The sequence below is a fragment of the Ambystoma mexicanum genome, chromosome 2q (genome assembly GCF_040938575.1).
Source record: "Ambystoma mexicanum isolate Mex_15411 chromosome 2q, UKY_AmexF1_1, whole genome shotgun sequence".
Taxonomy (NCBI): Eukaryota; Metazoa; Chordata; class Amphibia; order Caudata; family Ambystomatidae; genus Ambystoma; species Ambystoma mexicanum.
Window position 1 is genome coordinate 845,861,099 of NC_090924.1, and position 27,282 is coordinate 845,888,380.

The following is a 27,282-nucleotide window of genomic DNA, read 5'->3' on the forward strand; positions in this document are numbered from 1 at the left end:
GTGGTGGTGTGGGGGGCACACACATTCCTCCTCCCCCCCCCGCGTGTGGGGGGGCACACACATTCCTCCTCCCCCCGCGTGTGTGTGTGTGGGGGGGGGGGCACACACATTCCTCCTCCCCCCGCGCCACACACATTCCTCCTACCCCCGCGAGCGCGTGTGGGGGCACACACATTCCTTCCCCCCCCGCGCGTGTGTGGGGGCACACACATTCCTTCCACCCCCTACCCCCCCCCCGCGTGTGTGTGTGGGGGGGCACACACATTCCTCCTCCACCCGCGTGTGTGTGTGGGGGGGGCACACACATTCCTCCTCCCCCCACCGCGTGTGTGTGGGGCACACACATTGATCCTTCCCCCCCCGCGCACACATTCCTCCTTCCCCCCGCGCGTGTGGGGGGGGGGGGGGGGGCGGGCACACATTCCTCCTTCCCCCCCGTGTGTGTGGGGGGGGGCACACACATTCCTCCTTCCCCCCCGCGCGTGTGTGTGGGGGGGGCACACACATTCCTCCTTCCCCCCCGCGCGTGTGTGTGTGTGGGGGGGGCACACACATTCCTCCTTCCCCCGCACGTGCGGGGGGGGGGGCACACACATTCCTCCTTCCCCCGCACGTGCGGGGGGGGCACACACATTCCTCCCCCGCGCGCGTGCGGGGGCACACACATTCCTCCCCCGTGCGCGGGCACACACATTCCTCCCCCGCGCGGGGGCACACACATTCCTCCCCCGCGCGGGGGCACACACATTCCTCCCCCCGCGCGGGGGCACACACATTCCGCCCCACCCCACGCGTGTGCGGGGGCACACACATTCCGCCCCACCCCCCGTGTGTGTGTGGGGGCACACACATTCCGCCCCCCCGCGCGTGTGTGTGGGGGGGCACACACATTCCTCCTCCCCCCCCCCCGCGTGGGGAGGCACACACATTCCTCCCCCCGCGCGTGGGCACACACATTCCTCGCCGGCACACACATTCCTCCCCCCCGCCCGCGCACGTGGGCACACACATTCCTCCCCCCCGCGCGGGCACACACATTCCTCCTCCCCCCGCACGTGGGGGCGCACACACATTCCTCCCCCCGCGCGTGCATGGGGGCGCGCACACATTCCTCCCCCCCGCGCGTGCGTGGGGGGGCGCGCACACATTCCTCCCCCCCGCGCGTGCGTGGGGGGGCGCGCGCACACATTCCTCCCCCCCCGCGCGCGTGGGGGCGCGCACACATTCCTCGCCCCCCCACGTGTGTGGGAACACACATTCCTCGCCCCCCGCGCGCGTGTGTGGGAACACACATTCCTCGCCCCCCCCGCACGCGCGTGTGGGAACACACATTCCTCGCCACCCCGCGCGCACGTGTGGGCACACATTCCTCGCCCCCCGCGCGCACGTGTGGGAACACACATTCCTCGCCACCCCGCGCGTGTGTGGGAACACACATTCCTCGCCCCCCCCGCGCGTGTGTGGGCGCACACACATTCCTCGCCCCCCCACGTGCGGGCACACACATTCTTTCCCCGCGGGCGCGCACACACACATTCTTCACCCCCCCGTGCGTGTGGGCGCACACACATTCTTCACCCCCCCGTGCGTGTGGGCGCACACACATTCCTCCTCCCTCCCCCCCGCGGGCACACACATTCCTCCCCCTCAGGCGTGTGTGGGCGCACACACATTCTCCCTCCCTCGTGTGTGTGTGGGGGCACGCACACACATTCCTCCTCCCTCCTCCCTCCTCCTTCCTCCCCCCCCCCCCCGCAGGCACACACATTCCTCCCCCTCGCGCGTGTGTGGACGCGCGCATACGCACACACATTCCTCCCCCCGCGCGCGTGTGTGTGTGTGTGGGCGCACACACATTCCTCCTCCCCCCCGCACGTGGGCACACACATTCCTCCCCCACGCGCGTGGGCGCACACATTCTCTCTCTTAAACCCCTCCCCCACCCCGCGCGTGTGGGCGCACACATTCCTCCCACCAGCGCGTGTGTGTGTGTGGGCACACCACACATTCCTCCCCCCAGCGCGTGTGTGTGGGCACACCACACATTCCTCCCCCCAGCGCGTGTGTGGGGGGGCACACACATTCCTCCTCCCCCTGCGCAGGGGGGCACACATTCCATCCCCCCCGCGCGTGTGGGGGGGACACATTCCATCCCCCCCACATGTGTGTGGGCACACATTCCATTCCTCCACACCCCCCCCTGCGCGCGTGGGCACACATTCCTTCCCCCCGGGTGTGGGCACACATTCCTCCCCCCCGTGTGTGTGGGCACACATTCCCCCCCCCACACACGTGTGTGTGCGCACGCACACATTCCTTCCCCCCCTGTGTGTGTGTGGGCACACATTCCTTCTCCAACCCAACCCCCCCCCTCCCTCCCCCACCCACCCTCACCCACCCACCCACCCTCACCCCTGTGTGTGTGTGTGTGTGTGTGTGTGTGTTTGGGCACACATTCCTTTCTCTCCCCCCACACACGTGTGTGGGCACACATTCCTCCCCCCGCGGGCACACATTCCTCTCGCCGCCCCCCCCGCACATGGGGGCACACACATTCCTCCCACCCGCGCATGGGGGCACACACATTCTTCTCCCCCCACACGCGCCTCCGTGTGCACACATAATCCCCCCCCCCCCCCACACGCACGCCTCCATGTGCACACATAATCCTCCCCCCCACACGCCCCTATTCCTCCCCCGCGCGCACATATCCCTCCGCGCGCATATATTCCTCCCCCCGCGCGCGCGCACATATTCCTCCCCCCGCGCGCGCGCACATATTCCGCGTGCGCACGCACATATTCCTCCCCGCCCGCGCGCAGATATATATATTCCCCACGCGCGCACATATATTTATATATTCCCCACGCGCGCGCATATATTTATATATTCCCCACGCGCGCGCATATATTTATATATTCCCCACGCGCGCGCATATATTTATATATTCCCCACGCGTGCATGTGCGCACGTATTCCTCCCCCCCCACGCGCACACATCCATGTGCACACATTTTCCCCTCCCCCCACGCGCACACATCCATGTGCACACATTTTCCCCTCCCCCCACGCGCACACATCCATGTGCACATATATATATATATATTCCTCCCCATGTGTGCGCACATATATATGGGATACATTACTCACCGTAATCGTATTTCTGATGCTTGTATCTGCTTAGATTCACATGCTGTGCATAGGCCGACATCTAGTGGAAGCTGCGGAGTATTACAGTTTGTTTTTCGAAAGTCAAAAATGGGCGTCGACACAGGCGTGCCAGTAATACTATCCCTAGTGTGACGTCCACTGTACCCAAGATCCCTCACGCGTGTAGGATCCTCAGATTGTATTTTTTCTGACATGAGGAAGCATGAGGAGTAGCGTGAGTACAGATAATCCAAGCAGATAGACAGAAAGGTAAGACTACAAGCAATCATGCGCCTTCTCTCGGAGGGGAGGAAGGGTGGGTCGCATGTGAATCTAAGCAGATACAAGCATCAGAAATACGATTACGGTGAGTAATGTATCCCTTCTGAGGCTTGTGGAATCTGCTTAGATCACATGCTGTGCATAGATTAGCGAGCAGTACCAGAAGAAGGAGGTGGGATGTGAGAAGGGTCATGAGCAAACAGGTGTCTTAGAACCGCTTGTCCCACTTGTGTATCTGTCTTGGAATGAGTGTCAATGCAGTAATGCTGAGTAAAAGTGTGAATAGAGCTCCAAGTAGCCGCTTTGCAAATGGTGTCGAGGGGAACATTTGCAATGAAAGCCAGAGTGGCACCAATGCCTCTAGTAGAGTGGGCCCTTGGCGTAAAAGGCAGAGTCTTTTCAGAAAGAGAGTAACACAGCTGTATACAGTTGATAATCCACTTCGAGATAGCGCCCTTAGAGACGCGATCCCCCTCTCTGCCTGTAGCTACGGAGACAAACAGTTGATCTGTTTTCCTTAGCGGTCTGGTTTTATTTACATAGTATAGGACCACCCTACGCACATCTAGGGTGTGTAGTTTCACCTCAGCTGAGCTTTGCGGGTTCTGGAAGAAAGCCGGAAGCTCGATGGACTGGTTTACATGGAACTTGGATATGAATTTAGGTGAGAACCTAGGGTGTGTGCGTAAAACCAGTTTGTCCTTGTGGATAGTAAAGAAAGGATCCTGCACTGACAGAGCCTGAATTTCACTGACCCTTCTTATGGAGGTAATGGCTACTAAGAAGGCCGTTGTATAAGTCAGGTGTTTGAGACTACTTTTATGCATGGGTTCGAATGGGGGTCCCATGAGCTTAGCTAGCACCACATTTGAGGTCCCATCCTGGCGGTGGGTTCGAAATAGGAGGGTGAAGTCTCTTTACTCCTTCCATGAAGGCTTTAACCACTGGTACTTTCCACCACGAGACCTTGTTATGGGATGTGGTGTAAGCCGAGAGGGCTGCCAGGTGTACTTTCAGCGAGTTAAAAACCAACCCTGCATCCAGCAGGTGGAGCATGTATGTCACAACGTTGGAAGGAGTGCAATCAACCGGGTTGATTTGTTTATTCTGGCACCAGATAACGAATCTTTTCCACTTATCAAAGTAACAGTGCCTTGTATTTGGTTTCCTGGACTCCTTTAGAATGTCCATACACCTTTGTGGTAATTTGAGATGTCCAAACTCTATGACTTCAGGAGCCATGCTGCCAGGTTCATAGAGTTGGGTTCCTGATGCACTGTTTGACCCTGTTGCTGGGACAGTAGATTGTACCAGGCTGGGAGTCTGATGGGTTCGCACACCGCCATCCTGCGTAGGTGTGGAAACCATGGTTGTCTCGCCCACATGGGAGCAACTAGGATGAGCGTCATCGATTCCTTGTTCATCTTGTACACCACCTTCCTGATGAGAGGAGTTGGTGGAAAAGCGTACGCAAACATCCCTGACCAGTTCATCCACAGGGCATTCCCTTGGGAGTCCGGCTGGGGGAACCTGGATGCAAATCCTGGGCATTGTTTGTTTTCGCTTGTGGCGAATAGGTCTATAGTGGGGAAACCCCACTGAGAGAAGAGATCTTCTACTACGTCTCTGTGAAGGACCCATTCGTGTTCTTCTGGGAGGGAGTCTCTGCTTAGAGTATCCGCTAGGGAATTGAGCTCCCCTGGAACATGTTGCGATGACAGGAAGATGTTCCGTTTGAGTGCCCATATCCATATTTTCTGGGCAAGCTTGGACAGATTTGGCGAACGAGTCCCCCCTTGCTTGTTCAGATAGAACATGGCTGTCGTGCTGTCCATCCTGATCTGCACCGACAAGTTCAGTAGATGGGGCTCGAACGCCTTTAGCGCTCGGAATACTGCCAGAAGCTCTAGCAGATTGATGTGGTTCTTGGCTACTGAGTGAGACCAGAGACCCTGAGCTGTGTGGTGGAGATGGTGAGCTCCCCACCCAGTCAGACATGCATCTGTAGTCACCACGGCTTGTACTTCGGGATCGTGAAAGGGTTTCCCCTTTGCGAGATTTTCTCTTGTCCACCAGTGTAAGCTCTGTACGAGTGTTGGCGAAACGACCACTAGATCGTCCCAATGACCACTTGCCTGAGACCACTGTTTCGCCAACCATTCCTGCATGGGACGCATGCGCAGACGCGCGTGGGGGACCAGGTAAATGCATGACGCCATCATGCCCAGTAACCGCATAGCTTTGCGTACTGTTATCTGTTGACCTGACTGATAATGCGGAATTTGCAGAAGTATATTCCGAATTCTCTCTTCCGAAGGGAAGGTCAATCCTTTCTGAGTATCTAGGATAGCTCCTAGAAACTGTTTTGAGGTGCTTGGCACCAGACTTGACTTTTTCTCGTTGATGGAGAAGCCTAATTCGTGGAGGAGGTTGATAGTCCTCTGAATGTTTGACCTGCAAATTCCTGGGGTTTCCCCCGTTATGAGCCAGTCGTCCAGATAAGGGTACACCGGGATTGCTTCCCTGCGTAGGTGTGCAGCCGCCACCGCCAGTACCTTGGTGAATACCCTTGGTGCAGAAGCTATCCCGAAGGGCAGTACCTTGAATTGGTAGTGGCGACTGTCTACCTTGAAGCGCAAGTACTTTCTGTGCGCTGGGAGCATGGAAATATGAAAATAAGCGTCTTTCATATCCAAGGTTGCCATGTAATCCCCCTTTTTTAGGAGGGGGATTACCTCTTGTAGCGTGGTCATACGGAATTTTTGGGGCTTGACATACTTGTTGGCAGGCCGTAAGTCCAATACTGGGCGCATTGTCAAATCTTTCTTTGGCACAAGGAAGTAAGTTGAATAGATACCCTTGTTTACCTGGTGTCCTGGGACGAGTTCTATCGCGTCCTTTTCTAGCAGAATGGCGATCTCCTCGAGAAGGATCCTTTGATGCTCTAGGGAGTGCACTCTTTGTCGTGGAGGATGGTTCCGGGGACGCTGCAGTAGTTCTATACAATATCCTGCGGATACTGTTGACAGCACCCATCTGTCTGAGGTGATCCCTTCCCAAGCCTGGGTGAAGGTGGAAATGCGTCCCCCTACTGGGGTTGCGTGGCAAGGGACCCTGAACTGAGCGTCACTGTTTTGGTGGAGGCGTGCCACCTCCCTTGTTGGGGCTGCCTCTGCCTCTTCCACGACCTCTCTTGTTACCCCTGCCGTAACTCTGGGTAGACTGCTGGTTGTTATTCCATTGTGTACCCTGTCCCTGGGCATAGTTGCCTCTTTGTGAATTTTGGCCGCGTGGGCGACGAAAATTGCTGTTCCCCCTCTGGTTAGGGGGTTTGTTGGTAAGCTGGCCAAGGGATTTGAGAGTCTCATATTCATCTTTGGCATTTTTAAGTGCGTCTTCGACCGCTTTCCCAAACAATAGGTCGGGTTCCACTGGCTTGTCTATTAAAGAAGCCTGGGTTTCTGTCTTGAATCCCGACTGCCGTAACCACGCATGTCTTTTGATAACAGTACCTTCTGCTATCAATCTCCCTGCGTTGTCAGCGGCGTCGAAAGTTGCTTTTAAAATGCAACCAGACACGGTTCTCCCCTCTGCCGAGATCCGAGCCAGCTGGCCCTTTAGCGGTTCTGGAGCAGAGGCAATGAGCGCCGCGACTTCTTCCCATTGATGGCAATTGTAACTAGCCAACAGGGTGGTGGAATTCGCAATCCTTGCCTGGTAGGCGGACGTTGAGGCTACCTTCCTGCCAAACCCGTAAAGCTTTTTGCTCTCCTTGTCGGGAGGAGCTTCTGATGAAGATAAGGGCGTGCCAGCCCTTTTTCTAGTGTTGGTAACCACTAGGGAATCTGGTTTAAGATGTCCCCTTATATACAGAGGGTCAGACTGGGCTGCCCGGAAAATCTTTTCAATTCTGGGGTTGACAGCTCTGGTGAGGTTCGGATTCACCAGGGAAGGATCTATTCTTCGTTGGATGGATTTAAGGATAGGGATGGTCTGAGCGACCGGTCTTCTCTCTCCTACAAACTCCTCCGCGAAGTCCCTTTCCTCCTGTACACCGTGGGTGTCGATGTGAAAGTGTTCCGCTGCTCGAGCGAGAACCTCGTTAAGGAGGGGCTGGTTATCAACTGGGGAGTCAGTAACTGGGGCTTCGCTTTGTACTGGGGAATCTACTCTGTAATTTTCCTGCTCATCTTCTCCCTCCTCCAGGTCCTCATCCTCTGCATAGTAATCTGTCCCGGTTTGTTCTTCCATAATTTCAAACTCCTGGTCCTCTTCAGGGAAAACTTGTCCCTGGTAACTGGGGAGTGGAGTAGAATATGGAGTGGAGTAAGGCTGAACCTCGAAGGGTTCAGGTCTTTCGAACCGGGGCTTTTTATTTAGCGGGATAGGATCGGAGGAGCCTGAGGGTGTGGCCCCTTGAGGGTTATATGAAAGAAAGTGTTCTGGGTTCTTATCATAAAAATCAGCCAAGGAAGACATCCTAGACATAACCCTGTCTATGTCTTCACTGGACCATTCCCTGGAACAGGGTATTATTTTAGCAGGTGGTGATTTATGGGACTTTTCAAGGGTAGACATGTGTTTGCTTGTCTGCCTAGGGTGAGAGGATGGCTTTACAGGGGTGGAAGGCTGTGCTTTCCGCTGTTTCCCCCCCCTCCCCGTGCGTGGAAAAATGTTTTCCCTGTCCCTTGGAGGCCCCAGAGACTTTCGACGCCTGGCGCCGAGGGTCTGGAGAGGTATCTGTGTGCGTGGGGCCTCACTGGTGTTAACCGCGGTCTCGGTATCTTGGAGCGCGGCCTGGGGGTGGAAGTCGTCTTCGTCTCCCGACGATCGAACTTCCGTTAATGTGTGTAGCGAGGCACTCTAGGCAAGAGTGGATGATTGCCTTGCGTCGTGAGGTGATCTCGATCGAGAGCGCCCAGAGGACACCGAGTCGGACCGTTCTTTTTGTGCCTCTTTCCGGGAAGTCGACGTCGTCGAGGTCCGGTTGGTCTTAGTGTGTTTAGTGTGTGTTAGGTGTGTAGCGCTTGCGTCGCCGGGGGTCTTCCCCATAGCCGCCCTGCCGGACGACCTTCCGAGGTCGGGGACCTGCGCTCGTTGGCTGTCTTTCGACGCCATAATGCCCTCGCCGTCCGAAAGTACGGCGTCGCTGCCATCGCTGAAGGCGCCCTCCGCTGCCATGGCCTCCTGCCTGGCGTGGTGGGCCCAACGCTTTGTCGAACGGTCCTTAAGTGTCTTAGGTTTAAACCTACTACACGCTCTGCAGTTCGCTTCGGGGTGATCCCTCGGCAAGCAGAGATTGCACGTGGTGTGCCTGTCGACCCAAGGGTATTTGCGATTGCACTTGGGGCAGAATTGAAAAGGGGTACCCTCCATACGCACCTTAAGGCAGCGGGCTGCTAAGTGTAGGAGTATATAAAATGTAACTATATATCAAGAGTGAAGAGTATGTACCACCCCCCACTCTCCCTACTTGTAAGGGCCGAGGCCAGCGGCCTTCTAGGCCCGGGCCGAGGCCAGCAGCCTTCCGAGGCCCAGATCCGTCGTGCAGCAGTCGACGGTCGATGACTTCTCCAGCCGTCGTCGAGGTTGAGGGTCGACGTTGGGGTGGGGAAGGGAATGAATAAGAATTATAATTATAATAACAGCAAAAGTATGGCTAAGGCCAGGGAACTCCGCAAGATGCTTCCGACCAGTATGGCGGAAAAAAACAATCTGAGGATCCTACACGCGTGAGGGATCTTGGGTACAGTGGACGTCACACTAGGGATAGTATTACTGGCACGCCTGTGTCGACGCCCATTTTCGACTTTCGAAAAACAAACTGTAATACTCCGCAGCTTCCACTAGATGTCGGCCTATGCACAGCATGTGATCTAAGCAGATTCCACAAGCCTCAGAAATATATATATATATTCCACCCCCGTGTACGTATATGTATGTGTATATATATATATATATATTCCTCCCCCCACACGCACGTTTGTGTGTACATATTCCTCACACTAATATATATTCTTCCCCTTACACGTGTGCACACATTTTCCCCCACCACCAACTGATGGCTTTTTCAACCAGCAGCTGCAGATACGTCAATAACTGGATATATTTGACTCTTTTCTTGGGACAATCGCCAAGGGCCGATATGCCCATACGCGGTACCAGCAATTAAGAGCAACATAACATCCTTTATGGTGGTCTAGCGCCAAGTTGATACACAAGCATTGCAATCCACTGTGCTTCTATTACCCAAAACAAACACCTTGTTTATCCAAAAAGGAACACCACATGATTCACGATAAACATTTGCGGATCAAGAGCAAAGAAAAAAAAAATCCAATTTGAATGAATATGGCAATAGCCAGGTGTTCTCAGAGCGTTTATTGTGTAATAGTACTTTAAAAGGAAACAGCAAGACTAAAATTTTTGTAAAGTACATTTTTATATTCCAAATTGTGACACGCTGTGTTGTGAGACGATGTGTTGATTTCCGGGTTCTGCGTTACGTAGGTGATGACATAGTGCGTTTGGGTACGCTGCCCAGTAACATCACAGAGAAAGGCAGAGAATATCACTAGGTTTGGTGATGTCAGGCGCAGGGGATATGATTCCGTGCCGCAATGCGGCAACGGATATGATTATCACAAAATGGCCACGCCCTGTTGCTTGATTTCACATGTGTACAAAAGTGTAAAACTACGGTATGGTGCATAGGAAATGTTTGTACGATCGATCAACGTATGCTTAAAAACACATGCCCGAACCCTTGGGACAATAATATCTCTGAGCGCACTATTCATTTAAACATTCCAGGCTATCCTTGTAATGTCTAATGACACATCATTTACACCATTTGGGATTTTGTAATGTTTCATAATACTGTTAATGAAGCATGGCATGTGCTAAATACATAATGGTTCAGAAAAATATATACAAAATAAAATGTACCTATACATCCAGATTCATCCATTTCAGCTTCAGGCCCCAGGATTTCTTTACCTTCTGTTCCCTCTGGAAAGCAATACAACACAGATGGAACATTAACTCTCTGCAACACTATACAATTACTGTTCCGCACACATTAGAAACATTTTATATTTTTGTTTTATACATGTATCTGGAGAATTTAACAAACTGTTCTCAAACGTGCTGAACAAGCAGTATGAACTGCCCAGAACAATTTAAGAACTAAGAATTTAAGGACAAGTTCTTTACACGTTGACAACAAAAAAGAAACAAAGACGATAGTTGGAATATATTTTTAAAAAATACATATATATCTCTATATTTGACAAATGTTGACATCTAGCTACTTATTCCAGCACCATAGACAATGACAATCAAACTAGATCTAGACATATGCTAGAAGGCAGGTTGAGCAGGTATCCATTCAGCTTCATCACAGTGAATTACTTTACCGACTTAAGCGGCTAGGCTAACCCATCACCTGGGCCCTCTGAATTTGAAACATCGACCTCCATTTGTGGCAAAAAGAGTAGAGTGCATACACTTCTCTTGTCTGCAACAAAGCGACATTTCAGGCATAGTTTGATTCACAATTTAGAGATCTGATCCTTTTCCTTCATCGACAAAGAATTACACACAACAAAAACGACCTTAAGATCTTCTAAACTGGCAGAGTTTAAATACACTTGGTTAGCTTATGCTGATTTATTGCTGTTCAACTCCACACAGCCTGGCATAGAACAACTGATTGATGCCTTTGAACTAGTCGAAGTGAATTTTTTTTTTATGGATGAATCCTAAAATTAATCAGCTAACTTCCTTGAAGCAAGTAACAAACATTAGGCAGAAATTGAATAATTTGAAGCTTGACATTACTGCCAATGTTATCTACTTAGCCTTCCCCCTCTTAAGTAAACCAGTTAAGACAGATAAAGCGGTTGCATTCGCTAGGCAGATGAGAAAAAGTCTAAATTTAGAAAATGTTCGGTTTTGCCTTTACTTAAATTTTGAGGGCAAGGTTGTTACCAAATGATTATATGGTGTGGAAATGATGCAGCCATGGGTTTTTGGTAAATTGACGTTGAGGCAATGATTTGGCATAGGGTACTAAGGCGCCACAATTGTGTCCCTGTGGTGGCCATTCGCTATGAATTAGGATTGGTGGTCAGGGATAGATGGAAAAACTTACAACCCCAAGCAGTGGCTATTCACTGACTGAAGCCTTAAACAAAACAAAAAAGATAACCACTTTCAGAACAGTGTTAAAATACTGATGGACAGGAGACATTATATAGAAGATCCCATATGTAATCCTTTGGCTCTTTCCCATAATGATTGGTGCAGTACCATAGAGACGCTCCATAAGTATGAGTCATCTTCACATTTGAAACAGGAGCATAACTAAATTGGTATAATTCACACTGTGTTTGAAGCTTTTTCTTAATAAATTTGCACATGATGGATTTAGGCTTAAACTTGTGCCAACTAGATACATTTTAATTAGACGAGGGTTGCTTCCCAAGGAAATTGCTTGCTGTTTTTTTTTGCAATAAGACCACCATTGAACGTTTGAAACATCTGTAAGTAATGTGTCCTGCACTTAATTGTAAACATATTTTAGAGGTCTTGAATTAATTGATAATGAAAACCTTTGAAAAACTCTTGCTTGGTGTGTCTTTAAAGTCTCAAGATTTCAGCATGCAGGCAGTAGATTGGATGATTGGCATGCTAATTGTCCAGACACCGATGTATTAGGAGAATATTGGACACACTTCACTCATCAATTGTGTGCTATTTTATCTAACCTGGTGTTTAATTGCATTTTATGAAGGCAATAACATAAGAATCCCTCATTTTAGGTTTACATTTTTAGATTTGAATGAATTTGTACTACCCTTGTCTTAACCGACCAGGTGCACTTGATCCTCCCCCTCCCTTTTACCATCTATACACTTGCACAATTTGTACATACCACACCTGAAGATCATCTGTCTTTTCGCCCTTGTCTTCACCCCTAAATTGTTAAAACTGCAGAATTGCTGTCAGGCTTATTTGCTGTCTCCCAAACTGTTAAATGTATTTTTCACACACTTACTCTGCCTGTGCAGACTTATCTCAGAATTACAAGGGCTCTGAGCAACCTCCACCCCATGATCCCACACTCATTGAGCGCTTTGAAACACTAGCCTGTGTGTAGGCGCTATATAAGGAACAAGTTACTTACCTGTAACTGTTGTTCTCCAGCATGGGTCTGGCATGGATTCACATGCTCATGAATATTCCCCGTCGTCAGGCTGGGAATCCTCAGTAAAGAAAAAAATCAGTATCAGTTTCGTTTCTGATCAGTCTTTCTTAGTAGTAACCAATCACTGATCTCTGGGTCATACCACCCCCAGCCAATGACTGCCCTCTCCCTAAGCCCCGCCTCTGGCAGCCATCCTCAGATTTGGTAGCACGCAAAGTGGCAGTATGACCAAGTGAAGAGCCGCAGAGGGGTAGGCGGGAGGGTTTGCATGTGAATCCATGCCAGACCCATGCTGGAGAACAACAGTTACAGGTAAGTAACTTGTTCCTTCTCCAGCATGGGGTCTGGCATGGATTCACATGCTCATGAATATAACAATACATAGCAGTACACACATGCACAACCACGGGAGGTGGCAACAGGCTCAACATTAAGCATCTCTTACCTCCTCACCAGGCTCACCTTAAGCCCATGCTTGGCCGACCCTGGACTCCTCCCTGGAGTCCCGATCGACGCAGTAGAATCTTGTGAAGGTGTGCGTCGACCTCCACGTAGCAGCCCTGCAGATGTCCAGCAGGGGTACACCAGACAGGAACGTTGTGGTAGCAGCGATCGCTCTGGTCGAATGGGCTCTCGGACTGCCGGGCAGCGGTCGGTTTGCCAACCAGTGACAATGCATGATGCAGCCGGAGAGCCATCTGGAAATGGAAGTCTTCGAGAGAGCCTTCCCTTGATTCACAGACCCAAAGTTCACAAATAGCTGTGATGTCTTCCAAAAAATCTTTGTGCGGTCCACGTAGAACTTCAGCGCTGTGGCTACATCCAGCGAGTGCAAAGTCCTCTCGGCCGACGTCAAAGGCGACGGGAAGAAAACTGGTAACACCAAGGGCTTGTTGAGGTGGAAGTCCGACGGCACCTTGGGCATTAAGGAGGGGTGGGTCCTAAGCACCACCCTTGTGTCATGAAAAGTCAAGTATGGAGGCTTGCAAGATAGGGCCTGAATCTCTCCCACTCGTCGTGCAGAGGTGATGGCCACGAGGAATGCTGTCTTCCATGACAGGAACTTCAAGGGCGCCGAGTGCATAGGCTGGAATGGGGCTCCCATGAGCCTGGTCAGCACCGCATTAAGCTCCCACGCCGGGGCAGGAGCCTTCACCGGCAGGCATGAACGGAATAGTCCCTTCATAAATTCCTTTACCAGGCGATGAGACCACAAGGACGCCTGTCCCGTAGTCCTGGTATATCAGGAGATCGCAGCCGGATGTATTTTTATGGAGGCGTGAGCCAGTCCAGCGACAGTAAGTACGGCAGCACTTGAGGGACCTCTCTGCAATCAGCCGGGATATCGTACCCTCCAAACTCTAGTGCTGCAGGAGCCAGGCCTGCAAGTTCAGCAACTGTGGGTCGTGGTGTAGAATGGCGCCTCTTTCTCTGGAGAGAAGATCCGTGTCTGCCGGCAGCCTGACTGGCGGGGACATTGACAAGTCCAGAAGGTCCGGGAACCAGATCTGCCTCGGCCACGCCAGTGCGACGAGGATCATCCTGCACCTGGACATCTTGAGCTGGCCGATGAGACGGAGCAGCAACGGCGGGAACGCGTAAAGAAACAGGCCGTCCCAAGGGACCGAGAAAGCATCGCCCAAGCTCCTCGGCTGTGGGAACCTGCTGGCGAACCTCTGGCACTTGAAGTTTGTCACCGTCGCGAACAGGTCGATCTGGGGTTTGCCCCATCGTTGGAAGAGTCGATCTACTTGATCCCATTGCAGTTCCCACTCGTGGCACGAGTGCCGCTCCCTGCTGAGTGAGTTGGCGATGGTTTTTATTCCTGCCAGGTGGAAGGGAACCAGAAACATCCCATCGGCGACGGCCCAGTGCCACAGATCCTGGGGCTCCTTGGATAGGGCTGGGGATCTGGAGCCTCCCTGCTTCCATATGTAGAACATCGTGGTGGTGTTGTCGGTGAAGATCCTCACCACCTTGTCCTTGAGGGACAGGAGGAACGACTTGAGCGCCCAGAACACTGCATGTAGCTCCAAGATGTTGATGTGAAGAGACCTCTCCTCCGGGAGCCAAAGGCCTCTTGCGTGGAGATCTCCGGTGTGGGTCCCATCCCCCCCACCCGCCCATCCCTCCAGAGAGGCGTCCGTAGTCACTGTCTCCTAAAACGCTGGGGTTTGAAAGTCCGTGCCCGTCGTGAGGTGAGCCCGGGTGCCCCACCATAGGATCGCCCGACGGAACTTCTCGTCAAGGGGGATCCTGTCCTCGAAGCAGCCCCCCACCTGAACCCAGCGGGCATCGAGGAACTCCTGTAGCGGACACATCCGAAGTCTGCAAAGGGGTACAAGGTAGATGCATGAGGACATCATCCCGAGAAGGGACTTGATGGACCTCACCCTGGCCACGTCTGTGGTTAACAATCGCCGTACCTTGCCCAGGATGGTTTTGGTTCTCTCCTCTGAAGGGGAGGCCAATTGCTCCACTGCATCGAGCTTCGCCCCCAAAAACAGTGCTACTTGTGACGGAACCAGGTGGGATTTGGGGTAGTTGGAGAACCCCAGCTCCGGGAGCAACCAGACGGTCCTCGTCGTATGTTCGACGGCAAGTTCCCTTGACCTTGCCCAGATTAGCCAGTCGTCCAGGTAGGGGTAGATGTGGATTCCCTATACGCAGCCGCGCTGCCACTAGAGCCAGGCACTTGGTGAAAACCCTGGGTGCCGACTTCAATCCGAACGGTAGGGATCTGAATTGGTAGTAGCGTTCCTGAACCACGAACCTGAGTAACTTCCTGTGCCTTTCTAGAATGGGGATGTGGAAGTAGGCATCCTACAGGTATCCTACAGGTATAGCGATGATAGGAAGTCGCCTTCCTCCAGCTGTCCCAGTACACGCTGGAGGGTGACCATCCTGAATTTCTGCGCCTTGATTTATTTGTTTAACCGACGCAGGTCTAGGATGGGGTGCCAACCGCCTGTCTTCTTCCTGACGAGAAAGTACCTTGATTACACTCCGGAGCCTCCTGGGGACGAGCTCGATGGCACCTTTCTTGAGCGTCGCCTTTACCTCCAACAGCAGTTGAGGGACGTGATTCTCCTTCCTGGCCACGGGAGGAATGCGAGGGCACCTCCTTTGGAATTCTAGGGAGTGCCCATTGGCCAGGGTGTCCAACACCCAACGATCGGTGGATATGGACTCCCACACCCTGAAGAACTTCGTCAGTCGGCCTCCCACTGGGTGCTTCGGTGGGGGCCCCGACCACTTTAGTCTTGCTTGGACACAGCCTTGCTGCCTTGGCGACGACGGCAGAACCCCTCCCCACCCTTGCTTGCCGTGACCTCTGTAGGCCTCCTGGGAAGAGGAGCGGGCCGCCTGGCGGTAGGAGGAGGAGGAGCTACCGCTGGATCCTTTGGAGGCACCCTGTCTGCCTCCAACGCTCCGAAAGGGCCGTCGCTGCTGAAGCACTCCAAGGGCCCTCTGAGTCGGTCTTGATGGCCTGTAGAGACTCATCCACTGCCTTCCGAAAGAGGTTGTTGCCGTCGAACAGCATGTCCAACCCTCTGGTCTGGACGTCCTGGCGAAAGTCTGTTGCCTTGTGCCATCGTCGTCGGAGGTAAACTGTTGCCCAGTTGGCAAAATCCAGTATCAGCAATGTCCGTTGCCACCGTAATGGCGTGATCTGACGCCACCTCACCCTCCTGCAGAATCTCTAGGGCCTCTGCCCTTTTTTCGTTAGGCAGGAAATCTAGCAGGGGAGCTATCTTGAACCAGAGCTCTCTGTCGTAGCGGGCCACGACCGCTAAGGCATTGGCCGCCTTAATCGTCATCGCCGCCGACGAGATGACCCGTCGTCCCATAGAGTCCAACTTCTTGCCATCGCTGCCCGGCAGGGAAGTGGAACTTGAAGACACCGCGCCCGCTGCCTTCTTCTTAGCCGCTGCCAAGACGACCGAGTCCAGCGTGGCTGGGCCCTGAGGCACAAGGGGGCAGCATCGGGGGACTCGGTACTTCTTCTCATACCTGTCCCTCTTGGCGGGTTGTCGTGGCAGGGTTCTTGAGGACGGCAAGCCCCTCGTCCCAGATGTCGAGTAAAGGCACTGCGAGGACCGTCTTCCTCTTAGCCTCTCGTCGTTGGAACAGAAACCCCTCTTTTTTCTGTTCTTCAGGGCAGAGCTGGAAGAGCTCGGATGCCCTGGTTATCATGGCGTGGAAAGAGCCAACCTGGTCGGCTGGGGACGCCCGTGGGGGTGGCGACGGGATGTCTGCTGTGTCATCGCCACCGTCATCGTCCGTCACCGTATCCTCTCCTGGCGAGGGGGATGAGGGGTCTACCGGCCTCGCGGGCACGAAGGGCAGAGAGGGGTGGACTCTTCTCAGCTTGTTCGGGGGGTTTCCTGACGTGCCTGGTTCTGGATCCTCCGTCGGGGTCCGTGGTAATCTCGTCCTTATCTCGGTACATAAGGATTGGATTGCCAACAAAATGGCCACCGAGCTATCCTGGGGCTCAGGCAATGGCTGCGACGGACAGGAAGGCCGTTCCACTGGGCCCCATTCGTCATCCTCGATCACGTCAGCAGGGACCGTCCCCTGGGATCGAACCTTCTCAAACCTCTCATTGAGGTTTATGAACCTCTCGCTGAGGCCTATGGACCTTTCATTGAGGCCCCTCTCGGTCTCCACCAGAGAGACTGATTCCGAGTCTGTAGCGGCCACCGGCCCCCCCCATCCCCCCCTCTTTTTCAGCCAGGGCTTCACGGGGGTCTTAGTGGTGGGCTGGAAAGAGGATTCCCTCCGCGGTGGCAGGGATACTCTGAGCCCAGAGGCCATTTCCATTGGCGTAGTATCAACCAGCTCCACCAGGGTCACAGAGACCACTCCGGTAGAGGCCTTAGCCGGGTGGATCAAGGCCCTCACCACCTTAGGTGCGTCCTGGGCCTTCGCCTTGAGGGGAGGGTCAACGCCTCGCTCCCCCTTCGAGATCGACCAGGTCCGCTCCAGTGCCCTACCCGGGTTCTCTGACTTCTTCCCCGAACCAGAGCGCTTGCTCGTGGTCGAACATGCCGGGGAAGGAGCACCCTGCTTGGCAACCGAAGAGCCCGACCTATCGGCGCTCCCGGACTCGCGGTGCTTGGACTTCTGTTGGGCCCCCGTCGCCGGGGCACCCTCAAAGGACTTAGAAGCCCGCTCAACGTTCTTCTTCGCCTTCTCACTTGCTGTGCCCTTCTCGAGCCAGGAACAACAATCTTGTTTGGTCCGTTGCTAAAGGTTCTTGCAGAACGCACAGTCCTTCTCCACGTGCGTCTTGTCCCCATGGAGGCAGTAGAGGCATCGCAAATGCTCGTCTTCCTTGAAAACGTTATATAATCCGCATCCAGGGCAGTTCCTGAACAGCTTGGATCCGGGCTTCGAGCTTCCTTTGTCCTGGGCCATGTCTGTTGGGGTAGGCCGCAGATCTTCCGGAATCCTCTAAGAAGTGTAAACTCGACGAAAACTTCATTCTTGAGGGGCGTAGAATAATTCCGAAATGGGTCCCCGTTATCGGAAGTAGAAACGGTGGAGCTTGAAGCTCGATTAAACCTAAAAATGAGAAGATCTTCTGAAAAAGCGTGAAAGCGCAGTAAAAAAAACCAAGAGCTAAACACGAGGACTCCCAACACTTGGGTGTGTGGTAAAAATCTGAGGATGGCTGATAGAGGCGGGGCTTAGGGAGAGGGCAGTCATTGGCTGGGGGCAGTATGACCCAGAGATCAGTGATTGGTTACTACTAAGAAAGACAGATCAGAAACAAAGCTGATACTGATTTTTTTCTTTACCGAGGATTCCCAGCCTGACGACGGGGAATATTCATGAGCATGTGAATCCATGCCAGACCCCATGCTGGAGACTGCCCCTTTTGGGGTAGGACCAAGCCTGATTTGCATATGGTTTTTCCCCTTCTGTAATGGCTTGGCAGGCTGAAAAACGATGGTCTGGAGGGTTGCCCAGAGCTTTGCCCGTGGTTATGATTAATTCAAAACCTTCCAGCCATCACCTTTCTGTTTTGCTAAAGTCACCCCGAGTGGGACGGGTATGCCCAGACGTGGGTCCCGAGTCTGCCGGGCCTAGAGACCCAAGCTACTCCTCACTGATGACGCCCAAAAAGGCTGAAACATGTCTGGGGATGCTTGTGGTCTCGTGCAGAAGGGATGTGACCTAGCAGTTCGGGCTGGACTGCCCCTTTTGGGGTAGGACCAAGCCTGATTTGCATATGGTTTTTCCCCTTCTGTAATGGCTTGGCAGGCTGAAAAACGATGGTCTGGAGGGTTGCCCAGAGCTTTGCCCGTGGTTATGATTAATTCAAAACCTTCCAGCCATCACCTTTCTGTTTTGCTAGAGAAATAAACAATACCATACTTCTTGACATTATATTATTGTATAAATTGATGTACTTGTTACATAAAAATAAAACATATTGAACGATAGAAAAAAATAAGAACAATTAATCAGGTTTCCTTGTTAACATCTATACAGAAATCACTACGGAATAATAGTTCTTATTTCGGCTCTCAACAACTCCTTGATGCATTAAAGTGCTGCACAGAGATTATAAAATTGAAAAGGAATCATCAAATTAATTTTCATTGGCATCAGGATCCCATTTAAGGCAGAAACCTATTTATGCACAAAAAAGTATGTTTGTTATTTAAATGTACATTTTATTTGGAATGAAGGGGGGGGGGCTCATTCCTATTCTGCTTTGAGGAGTAGAAAGCCTAATGCAGGACTTTTCTTAAACTATGTTTTTCACAGGACAAGAAGTCTGTCACCACAAATTGGTGAGATACTTATGACACCACACTTGCAAAGCCAGTTATAAGTTGCTACTGTGAAAACCCAAAGTAATAACTAGTTACTGGTAGAGACAGATATGCCATGCACAATTGTAAATGCTAGGACAATCCGTTGAAAATATATTTCACAAAATATCTTTGATACAGCTTATTTTTAAAAGCAGGCAACATCAAAACACCACCCCCTTTTCAAATATACTTAGGCCTTACATTCCAAACAAATCTCCTTCAGGGAATTAGATAATAAACTGGGTACCCCTGAAGTACTTTCAATTGCTGCATGGGATTCAATACATTTCTTGGGCATTGGTTTAAATACTCTGGAATCACTGTATTCAATTCTGGTCTGTCTTTAAACGGCCCAATACAAGTATGGCCATCAACCAGCTCCCGGCACGACTGCCAGATAGGCTCTCCCCATTCAGTCTCTGCGCCTGCTCGCAATATCCCTCTCAGGTGGGAAGATCGGTCTTGTGAGAGGCCTTTGCATTCAGACTCATCCAGAAAATGACTACAGGATATTTCCCCCATAAGCTACATCCAAGTGGACAGCCATGCTGCTGTTCTCCTGTCAAACAAAGTCTTCTTGTATCATTCAATGCAGAATGTTTGTACAGAGCCTGTGAAAGGTTCCCTTCACTAACTCGCATCCACCAGGTTTATCCTCTTTGCTTAAGGGGATGTGTTGTCCATGAAGTGGCCCACCCCTTAGAACATTGACATTAAAATTGGAATGATAGTACAACCCAAGATCAGGAAATAATGATATCAATATAAATTTTATATTCAGATTTGCAAGAATATTCTAAATCCAGAGACACTTGTTTCTGTGACTGTATGCACAATAGAGCAATTCATAAATTACATATTTTAATATATCCTTTTATATGCATGTAGTTCCCATTGGCATGGATGAGTCTTATACAATACTGCTTAATGCTAACACACATCTGTCTTTCACATGTCTCATGGGGCAGGCATATGCATGCTTGGGTGAAATGTGCAGTAGCACCTCAGGGGCCATGGTGAGAATACTAGTGTCTGAGAAGTACATCCAACCCTGCCAGGCCCTTTCCTTGGGAAAGGAGCCATCTGGTTGTTTTGCCCAGCAATAGAGAAGGGCTACAATCCTACAAACAAGTCTGCTTATCAACAACTCATTCTAACAGACTACAGTTTCTGCAGGGGGTGAGCGCATCTCCCTTCTGAGGCTGCAAGACAAGATCCTCTCTCAGACAGACATTTGGTCATTCATGTGCATGAGTAGTGTGAGGGGTCCAGTCCCCGAACTGAGGCTTGAGAACCCTAACAGTTCCCCATGTCTCATTTTTAATATCACCACAAATTAACTTTTATTTTTACGCAAGGCCACCGCACGTGACCGTAGCCGTGCCTTCCCCAAGTTCCGCCCCATGCATCACCCTTCAGTCCTTTCCTATCGCCAGGTCTAGGACCATTTAGCAACAATAGAGGATACTTTATACAAGGGATGGCGGGAATATGGATGAAAGGGGACTATGAACTACGCGTAAGGTAGTTACTACAGTGAGTAACTGTCCTACACATCCCACCCCTCCATACTTGTGGGATATTCCCAAGCACTGACCATAGTTATTACAGGTGGATGGACATTTCCCTTGTTGGAACAAAGTCTTAAGACCTGCCTGGCCGAATTTGGCATCAGCCCAGGAACTCAGGTCAAAGACCGTAATGTTTGCAAAAAGCCAATGGGGAGTGCCACGTAGCCGCTTTGGCAATGGACTCCCAAGGGAAGTACCTTTGGAAGGCAACAGCAGCCGCATTGCCTCAGACCAGATTTATATGAATGCCCTTTGGCGGTTGAAGGAATTGAATCCTGTAGGCCCCAAATACATGAAACTATGCAGCGGGTAATGGATGCTTTTGAAACCGGTTCAACCTTTGGGTCACCAAACGTGAAAGAGTTGAGAAGAGCTCCTGAGTTCACTTGTCCCATAGAGGTGGAACCTCAGTGCTTGTCTGACGTCTAGGTTGTGCAGCAACCTCTTGGAATCAGAGGCTGGGTTCAGTAAGAAACCCAGTAAAGATTGCCTGGTTCAAATGGAATTCAGAAATTACTTAAGAAGGAAGTGAGTGCGAAGCACCATCTGATCCTTACGGAAAGTTAGGAACAGATTTTCCACAGAAAGAGCCTAAAGCTCACTTATTAGTCTTGCAGATGTTCCAGCAATCTAAAAAGGCCACCTTCCAAGGCACATACTGGAGTTCGGTAGCGGCTATGAATTCTAAAGGCTTATGACAAAGCATTAAGGACCAAATTCAGACCCCATTTGGGATGGAGGGCCCGAATCAGTGGAAAAAGATGGAGGAGACCTGCAAAATATCTTCAGACGATTCGATTAGCCAGTGAAAAGGAGCAACTGTCTGTAGGCAGGTAAGCCGCAATGGCAGACAAATAAGTCCTGCATGATAAGACATGTATGCTAGAGGCTGCAAGGTCAGATACAAAAGACAAAACAGTGTCAATAGAAGCATGCCTGGGATCAATCTCTTTGGCTAGACACCCGGAGCCACTTGCTCCTGTATTGAGCTTTTGTAGAGGGCTTTCGTGCTGCTTAAATTATATGCATGCTGTCCTCAGAAAGGTTGTACTGCGCCAATGGTCGGACCCCAGGCACCAGGCTGCTAAGCTGAACGATTGTGGGCAGTGGGTCCCACAGCTGGTGATTGCTCTGGTGAAGACGGTCAGGAATTTGTGGCAACCTGATCAGAGAGGACAACAACATGTGCTCCAGTTCCAAAACCCAGAACCTGGCTGGCCACCAAGGACCTAAGAAGAGGAGCATGCAGTTCGATGTGCTCCTGAGTTTCCGAAGTGACCGATGAATCAGTGGCAAAGGAGAGAAAGCATGAGCTTTCATGTTGTCCCACAGGAGCTTGAGGGCATCCCCCCCACCCCAAGGACGACACCCCCTAGCCCGTCCCTGGAAGCATAAGGATGTCGCAAAGAGGTCTACCACTGGAGTACCCCATTGCTGAAAGATCTTGGTGAGAACATCAGTGTTCATCTCCCACTCTTAACTCACGGCTGAAGGAGTCTGCGGTCACATAGATGTGACCCGGAATGTGCACAGGTTGGAGCCAGACATTCCAAATTTGGATAGCAAGGTTCACCAGGAGGGGAGACTAGTGTGTTGATGTAGAATATCGCTATGGAATTGTATGTGCAAATTCAAACCATACTGTTGGTGATGAGGGTTGAAAAGCCTTGAGCACCAGAAACACCGCCAGGAGCTCCAGGTAATTGATATGGACCCACCTGTCTTGAGGCATCCTCAAATCGTACACCTTGAGGTGACCGTGTCACTCGCCACCCCAGAAGGGAGGAGTCTGTAGTAGCTGTTACTTGTGGGCAGTGTTCCTGGAAGGAGGTCCCCACTGAAAGGTTGCTGTCAGATGACCACCACTGAAGACCTGCCGTCAAGCAGGATGGGACTGGAATCATCTTGGCATCCCGTTCCGTAGCCTGGGCCCAGAAGATCAAGCTGAGGGCACCTTTTCTTCAGGCGTGCAAGAGGTAAAGCCAACATGCAAGAGGCCATAAGGCCCAGGAGTCTTTGGAACCACCAGGCCAAAGTGAGAGGATTGCAGGAAAAACTGGCACGTGGCTGAAAGGTCCACAATCCTGCCCTCCGCCAGGAACACTCTAGTACGGACAGTATCCCCAACGGAAACCCAATCAGGTCTTAAATGACCATCATCCGCCAGCCCAAGACAGAACAGGAGCGGACAGTGATTGAAGATTGGCCGTAGAGGCCTGTGGACAAGGACTGAGCAGGAGCCAATCATATGGATATACATGAACCCCCTGCAGTCTGAGGAATGCTGCAATGACAGACATTTTCGTAAAGACATGCGGTGCCAAGCCGAGATCAAACGGAAGCACACGATTCTGGAAGTGTTCCTCTCCCACAGAGAAAAGCAGATATTTTTGATGCAGGCTTCAGACCAGAATACGCATGAATGCATCCTGAAGGTCTACCACACTGAGCCAATCACCCTTCCGGAGAGAGGACATTATCTGGCAGGGCGTAATCTTTATTTTCTCTTGGGGTAGAAAGAGATTGAATTTGAAGAGGTTGAGGATAGTGCGCAGGCCAGCTTGGTTGGACACTAAACAAACAGAAGCAAAAGCCATCCCCTTGCTATCACACAGGAACAGGTTGCACTGCTCTGAGGTCTAGAAGTTTCTGTACAGCATCTCTGAGGGAGGGCAACCAGTCTGCTGGAGAGGGCGGGGTAGGGGCAAGTGGAATCCCACCTGACGGACAGAACCCATCAGTCTTCTGTGATGGTCTGCCACAACCCCAGAGGAGACAAAATTCACCCTCCCACTGGAGTCTCATGCAATCAATGGAAAATATTTTGATGTTTTATCGGTGGAGAGACCACCCGTTGCTTAAGAGGAGGCTGTTGGACGACAAAAACCAGCCACCTTGCTGGAGCCTTTGCTCAGTTCCCACGACGATCCGGAAAGTGTCAAGAGGTTGGGGTTTCAAACAAGGTCCTTCTCTGGTTTCAGAGTGTAAGGTGCCTTTGCATGGACCGACAATGACTTAGCAGTTTGAATGATTGCCTTTATCTTCGTGAGTTCCTCATCCGTGGAGGAGTGGAACAGTTATTCACCCTCGAAGAGGAGATCAAGCACCTCGTCCTGAACCTCCTTCGAAATCTTCACAGCATGCAGCCACACTTGGCAAGAGTCGTCTACTCCAACCATAAGGCCTCGAGCAGCGGTATCTACATGGGCCGCAGCCTCCAGTAGATCCTGCACAAGAACCCTGGCATCAGATAAGCCACCCTTAAAGTCTTCAAGCCTATCAGGAGGAATACATTCCTGAAACTCGACGAGCTCCTTCCACATTTGACTAGCTGCCGCCAGGATAAGCTCAGCATTAGCCCAACACAGCTGTAGAGCCAAATTGGAAAAAACCTTTTTCCCCCCAATGGCGTCAAGAAGCTTATCCGATTTGGAAAGGAACTGGCACGCTGCAGTGGAGGATGTAGAGGCCATTTTCGACCGGAGCATAGCTGCTGCCACCAGCATCGATGAGGGGAGCGGGCATGCCGCCAAGGATGTCCTCAAAAGGGTGTAGCAAGCGTCAATTGTCTTGTTTAGGTACTGCCCAGAATTAAACCCCCCCACACCAAAGGTGCAGTTTGAATTGAACCAGAGTCTTTTCCACAGGGGGTGGGCACACTGAGTGGCGGTCACATTACCAGAAGCTGCATAGGGATGCCAGAGCAGGGACCAGTTCAGTCGGCTTAAGATACATTTCCTTAACGAAATCCTTAAAAGTATGCATAAGCATCTGAAACTTCGCAAAAAAAAAAAAAAAACCTCAGATGAAGGTCTAGGCGCTAGAGTGGGCAGAGACCACTCAGAAGGGGCATACCCCCAGGATTGCTAAGAGAATGGTTACCAGGATGGTCCCCCCACCAACTGGATCCACATAGATCAAAGGTGCGGACGTAGAAGGGAGTCGGAGCACGCCAATCCATTTAAGGGCAGAACAGGTTTTTATGATCCACAAACCATGGAAAAGGCTGCTCTGCCCAAAATAAGGCCCCACAGCACCAGCCGTGGTGAACGTTGGTACAAGAGGTAGTCAAAATAGCCACCGTGGACCGCAGGTGTGAAAAAATAGTGGTCCAACAGTCACACATGTAAGTGAGGCCGGTGCTAGCAGATCTAGAGTGTTCCTGAGACACCTTAGGGACTTCTGATAAATTAGCCCCAAGAGAGGGAACCATGGCAGAGCCGGTACTAGAAGATCTATGGTGCTGGACCGGCTTTTTTGCCCCCTCAGCAGGATTGGTTCTACCACAGGTCAGGGTGGTGAGGTTTAGAGTCAACCCCTGAAGCCAGACCCCCTCAAAGGGCCCCCCCCAATCTTGCTGTTCTTAGATATAGCCCAAGTAAGGGCAACTGAGGGATGACCCAGGTATGTTTATTCTCCTTGAGAGGTACTTCAAGCTGAGACTTGGTACACTTAGTTATAGATGTGGAAGCTTCAGGTCTGACCCCAGTGACAACAGCCCCAGAAGTACTGGGCCTAACTTAAGCCCCCCAAAGGGGAACCTTGGATGAAGATCTTTTTTTTTGGCAGCCCATTTGCAGGTGTCCTCGGAGGAAACTCTGGAGCACTGGTTATATCCCTTTCAGGACACCTCACGGAGATCCGTGGTAATAGGGCCGCTTGAGCCCCTCCCGGACCCAGAAGATCCAGGGAAGGAGTCCCCTGGCGGGGTGCCCTAACAATGAACAAACTTATCGGCAGTTTCCTTTTTTCCTCAATTAACCACTGTAAATATGGTGGAGGAATGCATTGAAACACCTCCTTCCACCTGGCAAGCCAATGCTGGAGTGCCTGAATGGAAAGGGGAGTGGCAGTAGAAGCAGGAGTCCCAACGGTGTTCCAGGCCGAAGCACTCCAGGCAAAGAGTGGGGCTGCGCTCTTGCGAAACGACATTCGCATGAAGAACCGGACACGAATCCCAGACACTCCGGCATAGACAGAAGAAAGATGATTGTGGAACAGGAATGAAGGACAAGGAAAAACAAACCTGTGATGCAAGTGCATCCGACCCTGACTGCTTGGAGAAAAGAATAGAAGGGCGATGCGCGGGGCAGAGTTCAGGAAGGAAGGCTACAGTCACGTGCGTCGGTCCCACATAAAAATAAAAAAAAAAAAAGTAAAGGAGTGCTCCAGTCCAATCCAGAAGGACGGAACATCGCACAAGTAAGGGGGGGGGGGGGGGAGGGGAAGGGGACAGGACATAGGAGTGTGACAAAGATCAACAAACTCGGAGGCACGAGGGATATAATTTCTGCCCCACAACTACATCCATTTGATCAGTATCCTGAATAGCTGCAGGCACAAGCAACAACTGCATTCGTGAAAACTGAGGTGAAGACTAATAAATCAATGAAGGCTCGGGGGGCTGCTCTTCAATGCAGTGACTCAGTCTAGCTGGGCACAAAGCGAGTCTCCTGCAATAGCACACTGTTTTAACAAACGACATCACAGGCCCACAAACCTGACCTCGGGTTTGCTTACTGGAGCCTAGCCAGCCCTCCTAAATCCCAATACCAGCAGAATGCCGACACGCATCTTAAGTAAACTCTTAGATGTCCCCTATGCCTGGACTTCAGTCCCCCGAGGGAATTCCTACCACAAAGCACATCGAGGCCATACAAACTGGGAAATGGTGCTATATAAATGACGACTACAACACAATTTTTTCTGGGGGGACCAAAAAGCCTCTCCACCTCTCAGGATAAGTGTTCCACATTACTGCCCTTAGGGCTCTCCTCTTAAATCGTGAACCTATTACAGAGCCAAAGAGCTCAACTCCTCCCTTCTGCTACTCTGGGATATGTGCCATGCTCACATCCCACATTCATGGTTATAGCACCCTGCTCACTAATCTACAAGTCCCTGCCCACTCTCCATCATTACTGTAGCACACCACTCTTTTGGGCTCACATAAGGCTCTCCTCTTCCGCTATTCATCTCTTCTAGGGGACATTTCCCTTTAAATGCTACAGCTGTATGGGACAGAGAAAACTGTTCTCCTTCACAAGCACTGCTGCAGAGTGAGCTAGCAAAAGTCATTTTTTTTATTTTTTTTCTGTTGGGAATCGTTACCTATTGTCCAAGGGAACCCTCTGGATGTGCTGGTGCTAGCCCATAGTGTGCCTTTCCATTAATCCCTGAAAGACATTCCAGAATACGCTGCAGGCTTTGGATCTGTAAACATGATGCATCTTGGG

At 51.4% G+C, this 27,282-nt stretch overlaps 1 protein-coding gene across 5 annotated transcripts in view; it reads right to left on the reverse strand.

The window, feature by feature from the left end:
• ZEB1 (zinc finger E-box binding homeobox 1) overlaps positions 1-27,282 on the reverse strand; it is a 648,143-nt gene that overhangs the window by 285,131 nt on the left and 335,730 nt on the right. For all 5 annotated transcript variants that reach the window (XM_069648076.1, XM_069648074.1, XM_069648073.1 and 2 more), the window contains exon 3: positions 10,380-10,442. In XM_069648076.1, the coding sequence (XP_069504177.1) occupies positions 10,380-10,442 (63 nt within the window). The remainder of the gene's footprint in view (positions 1-10,379; positions 10,443-27,282) is intronic.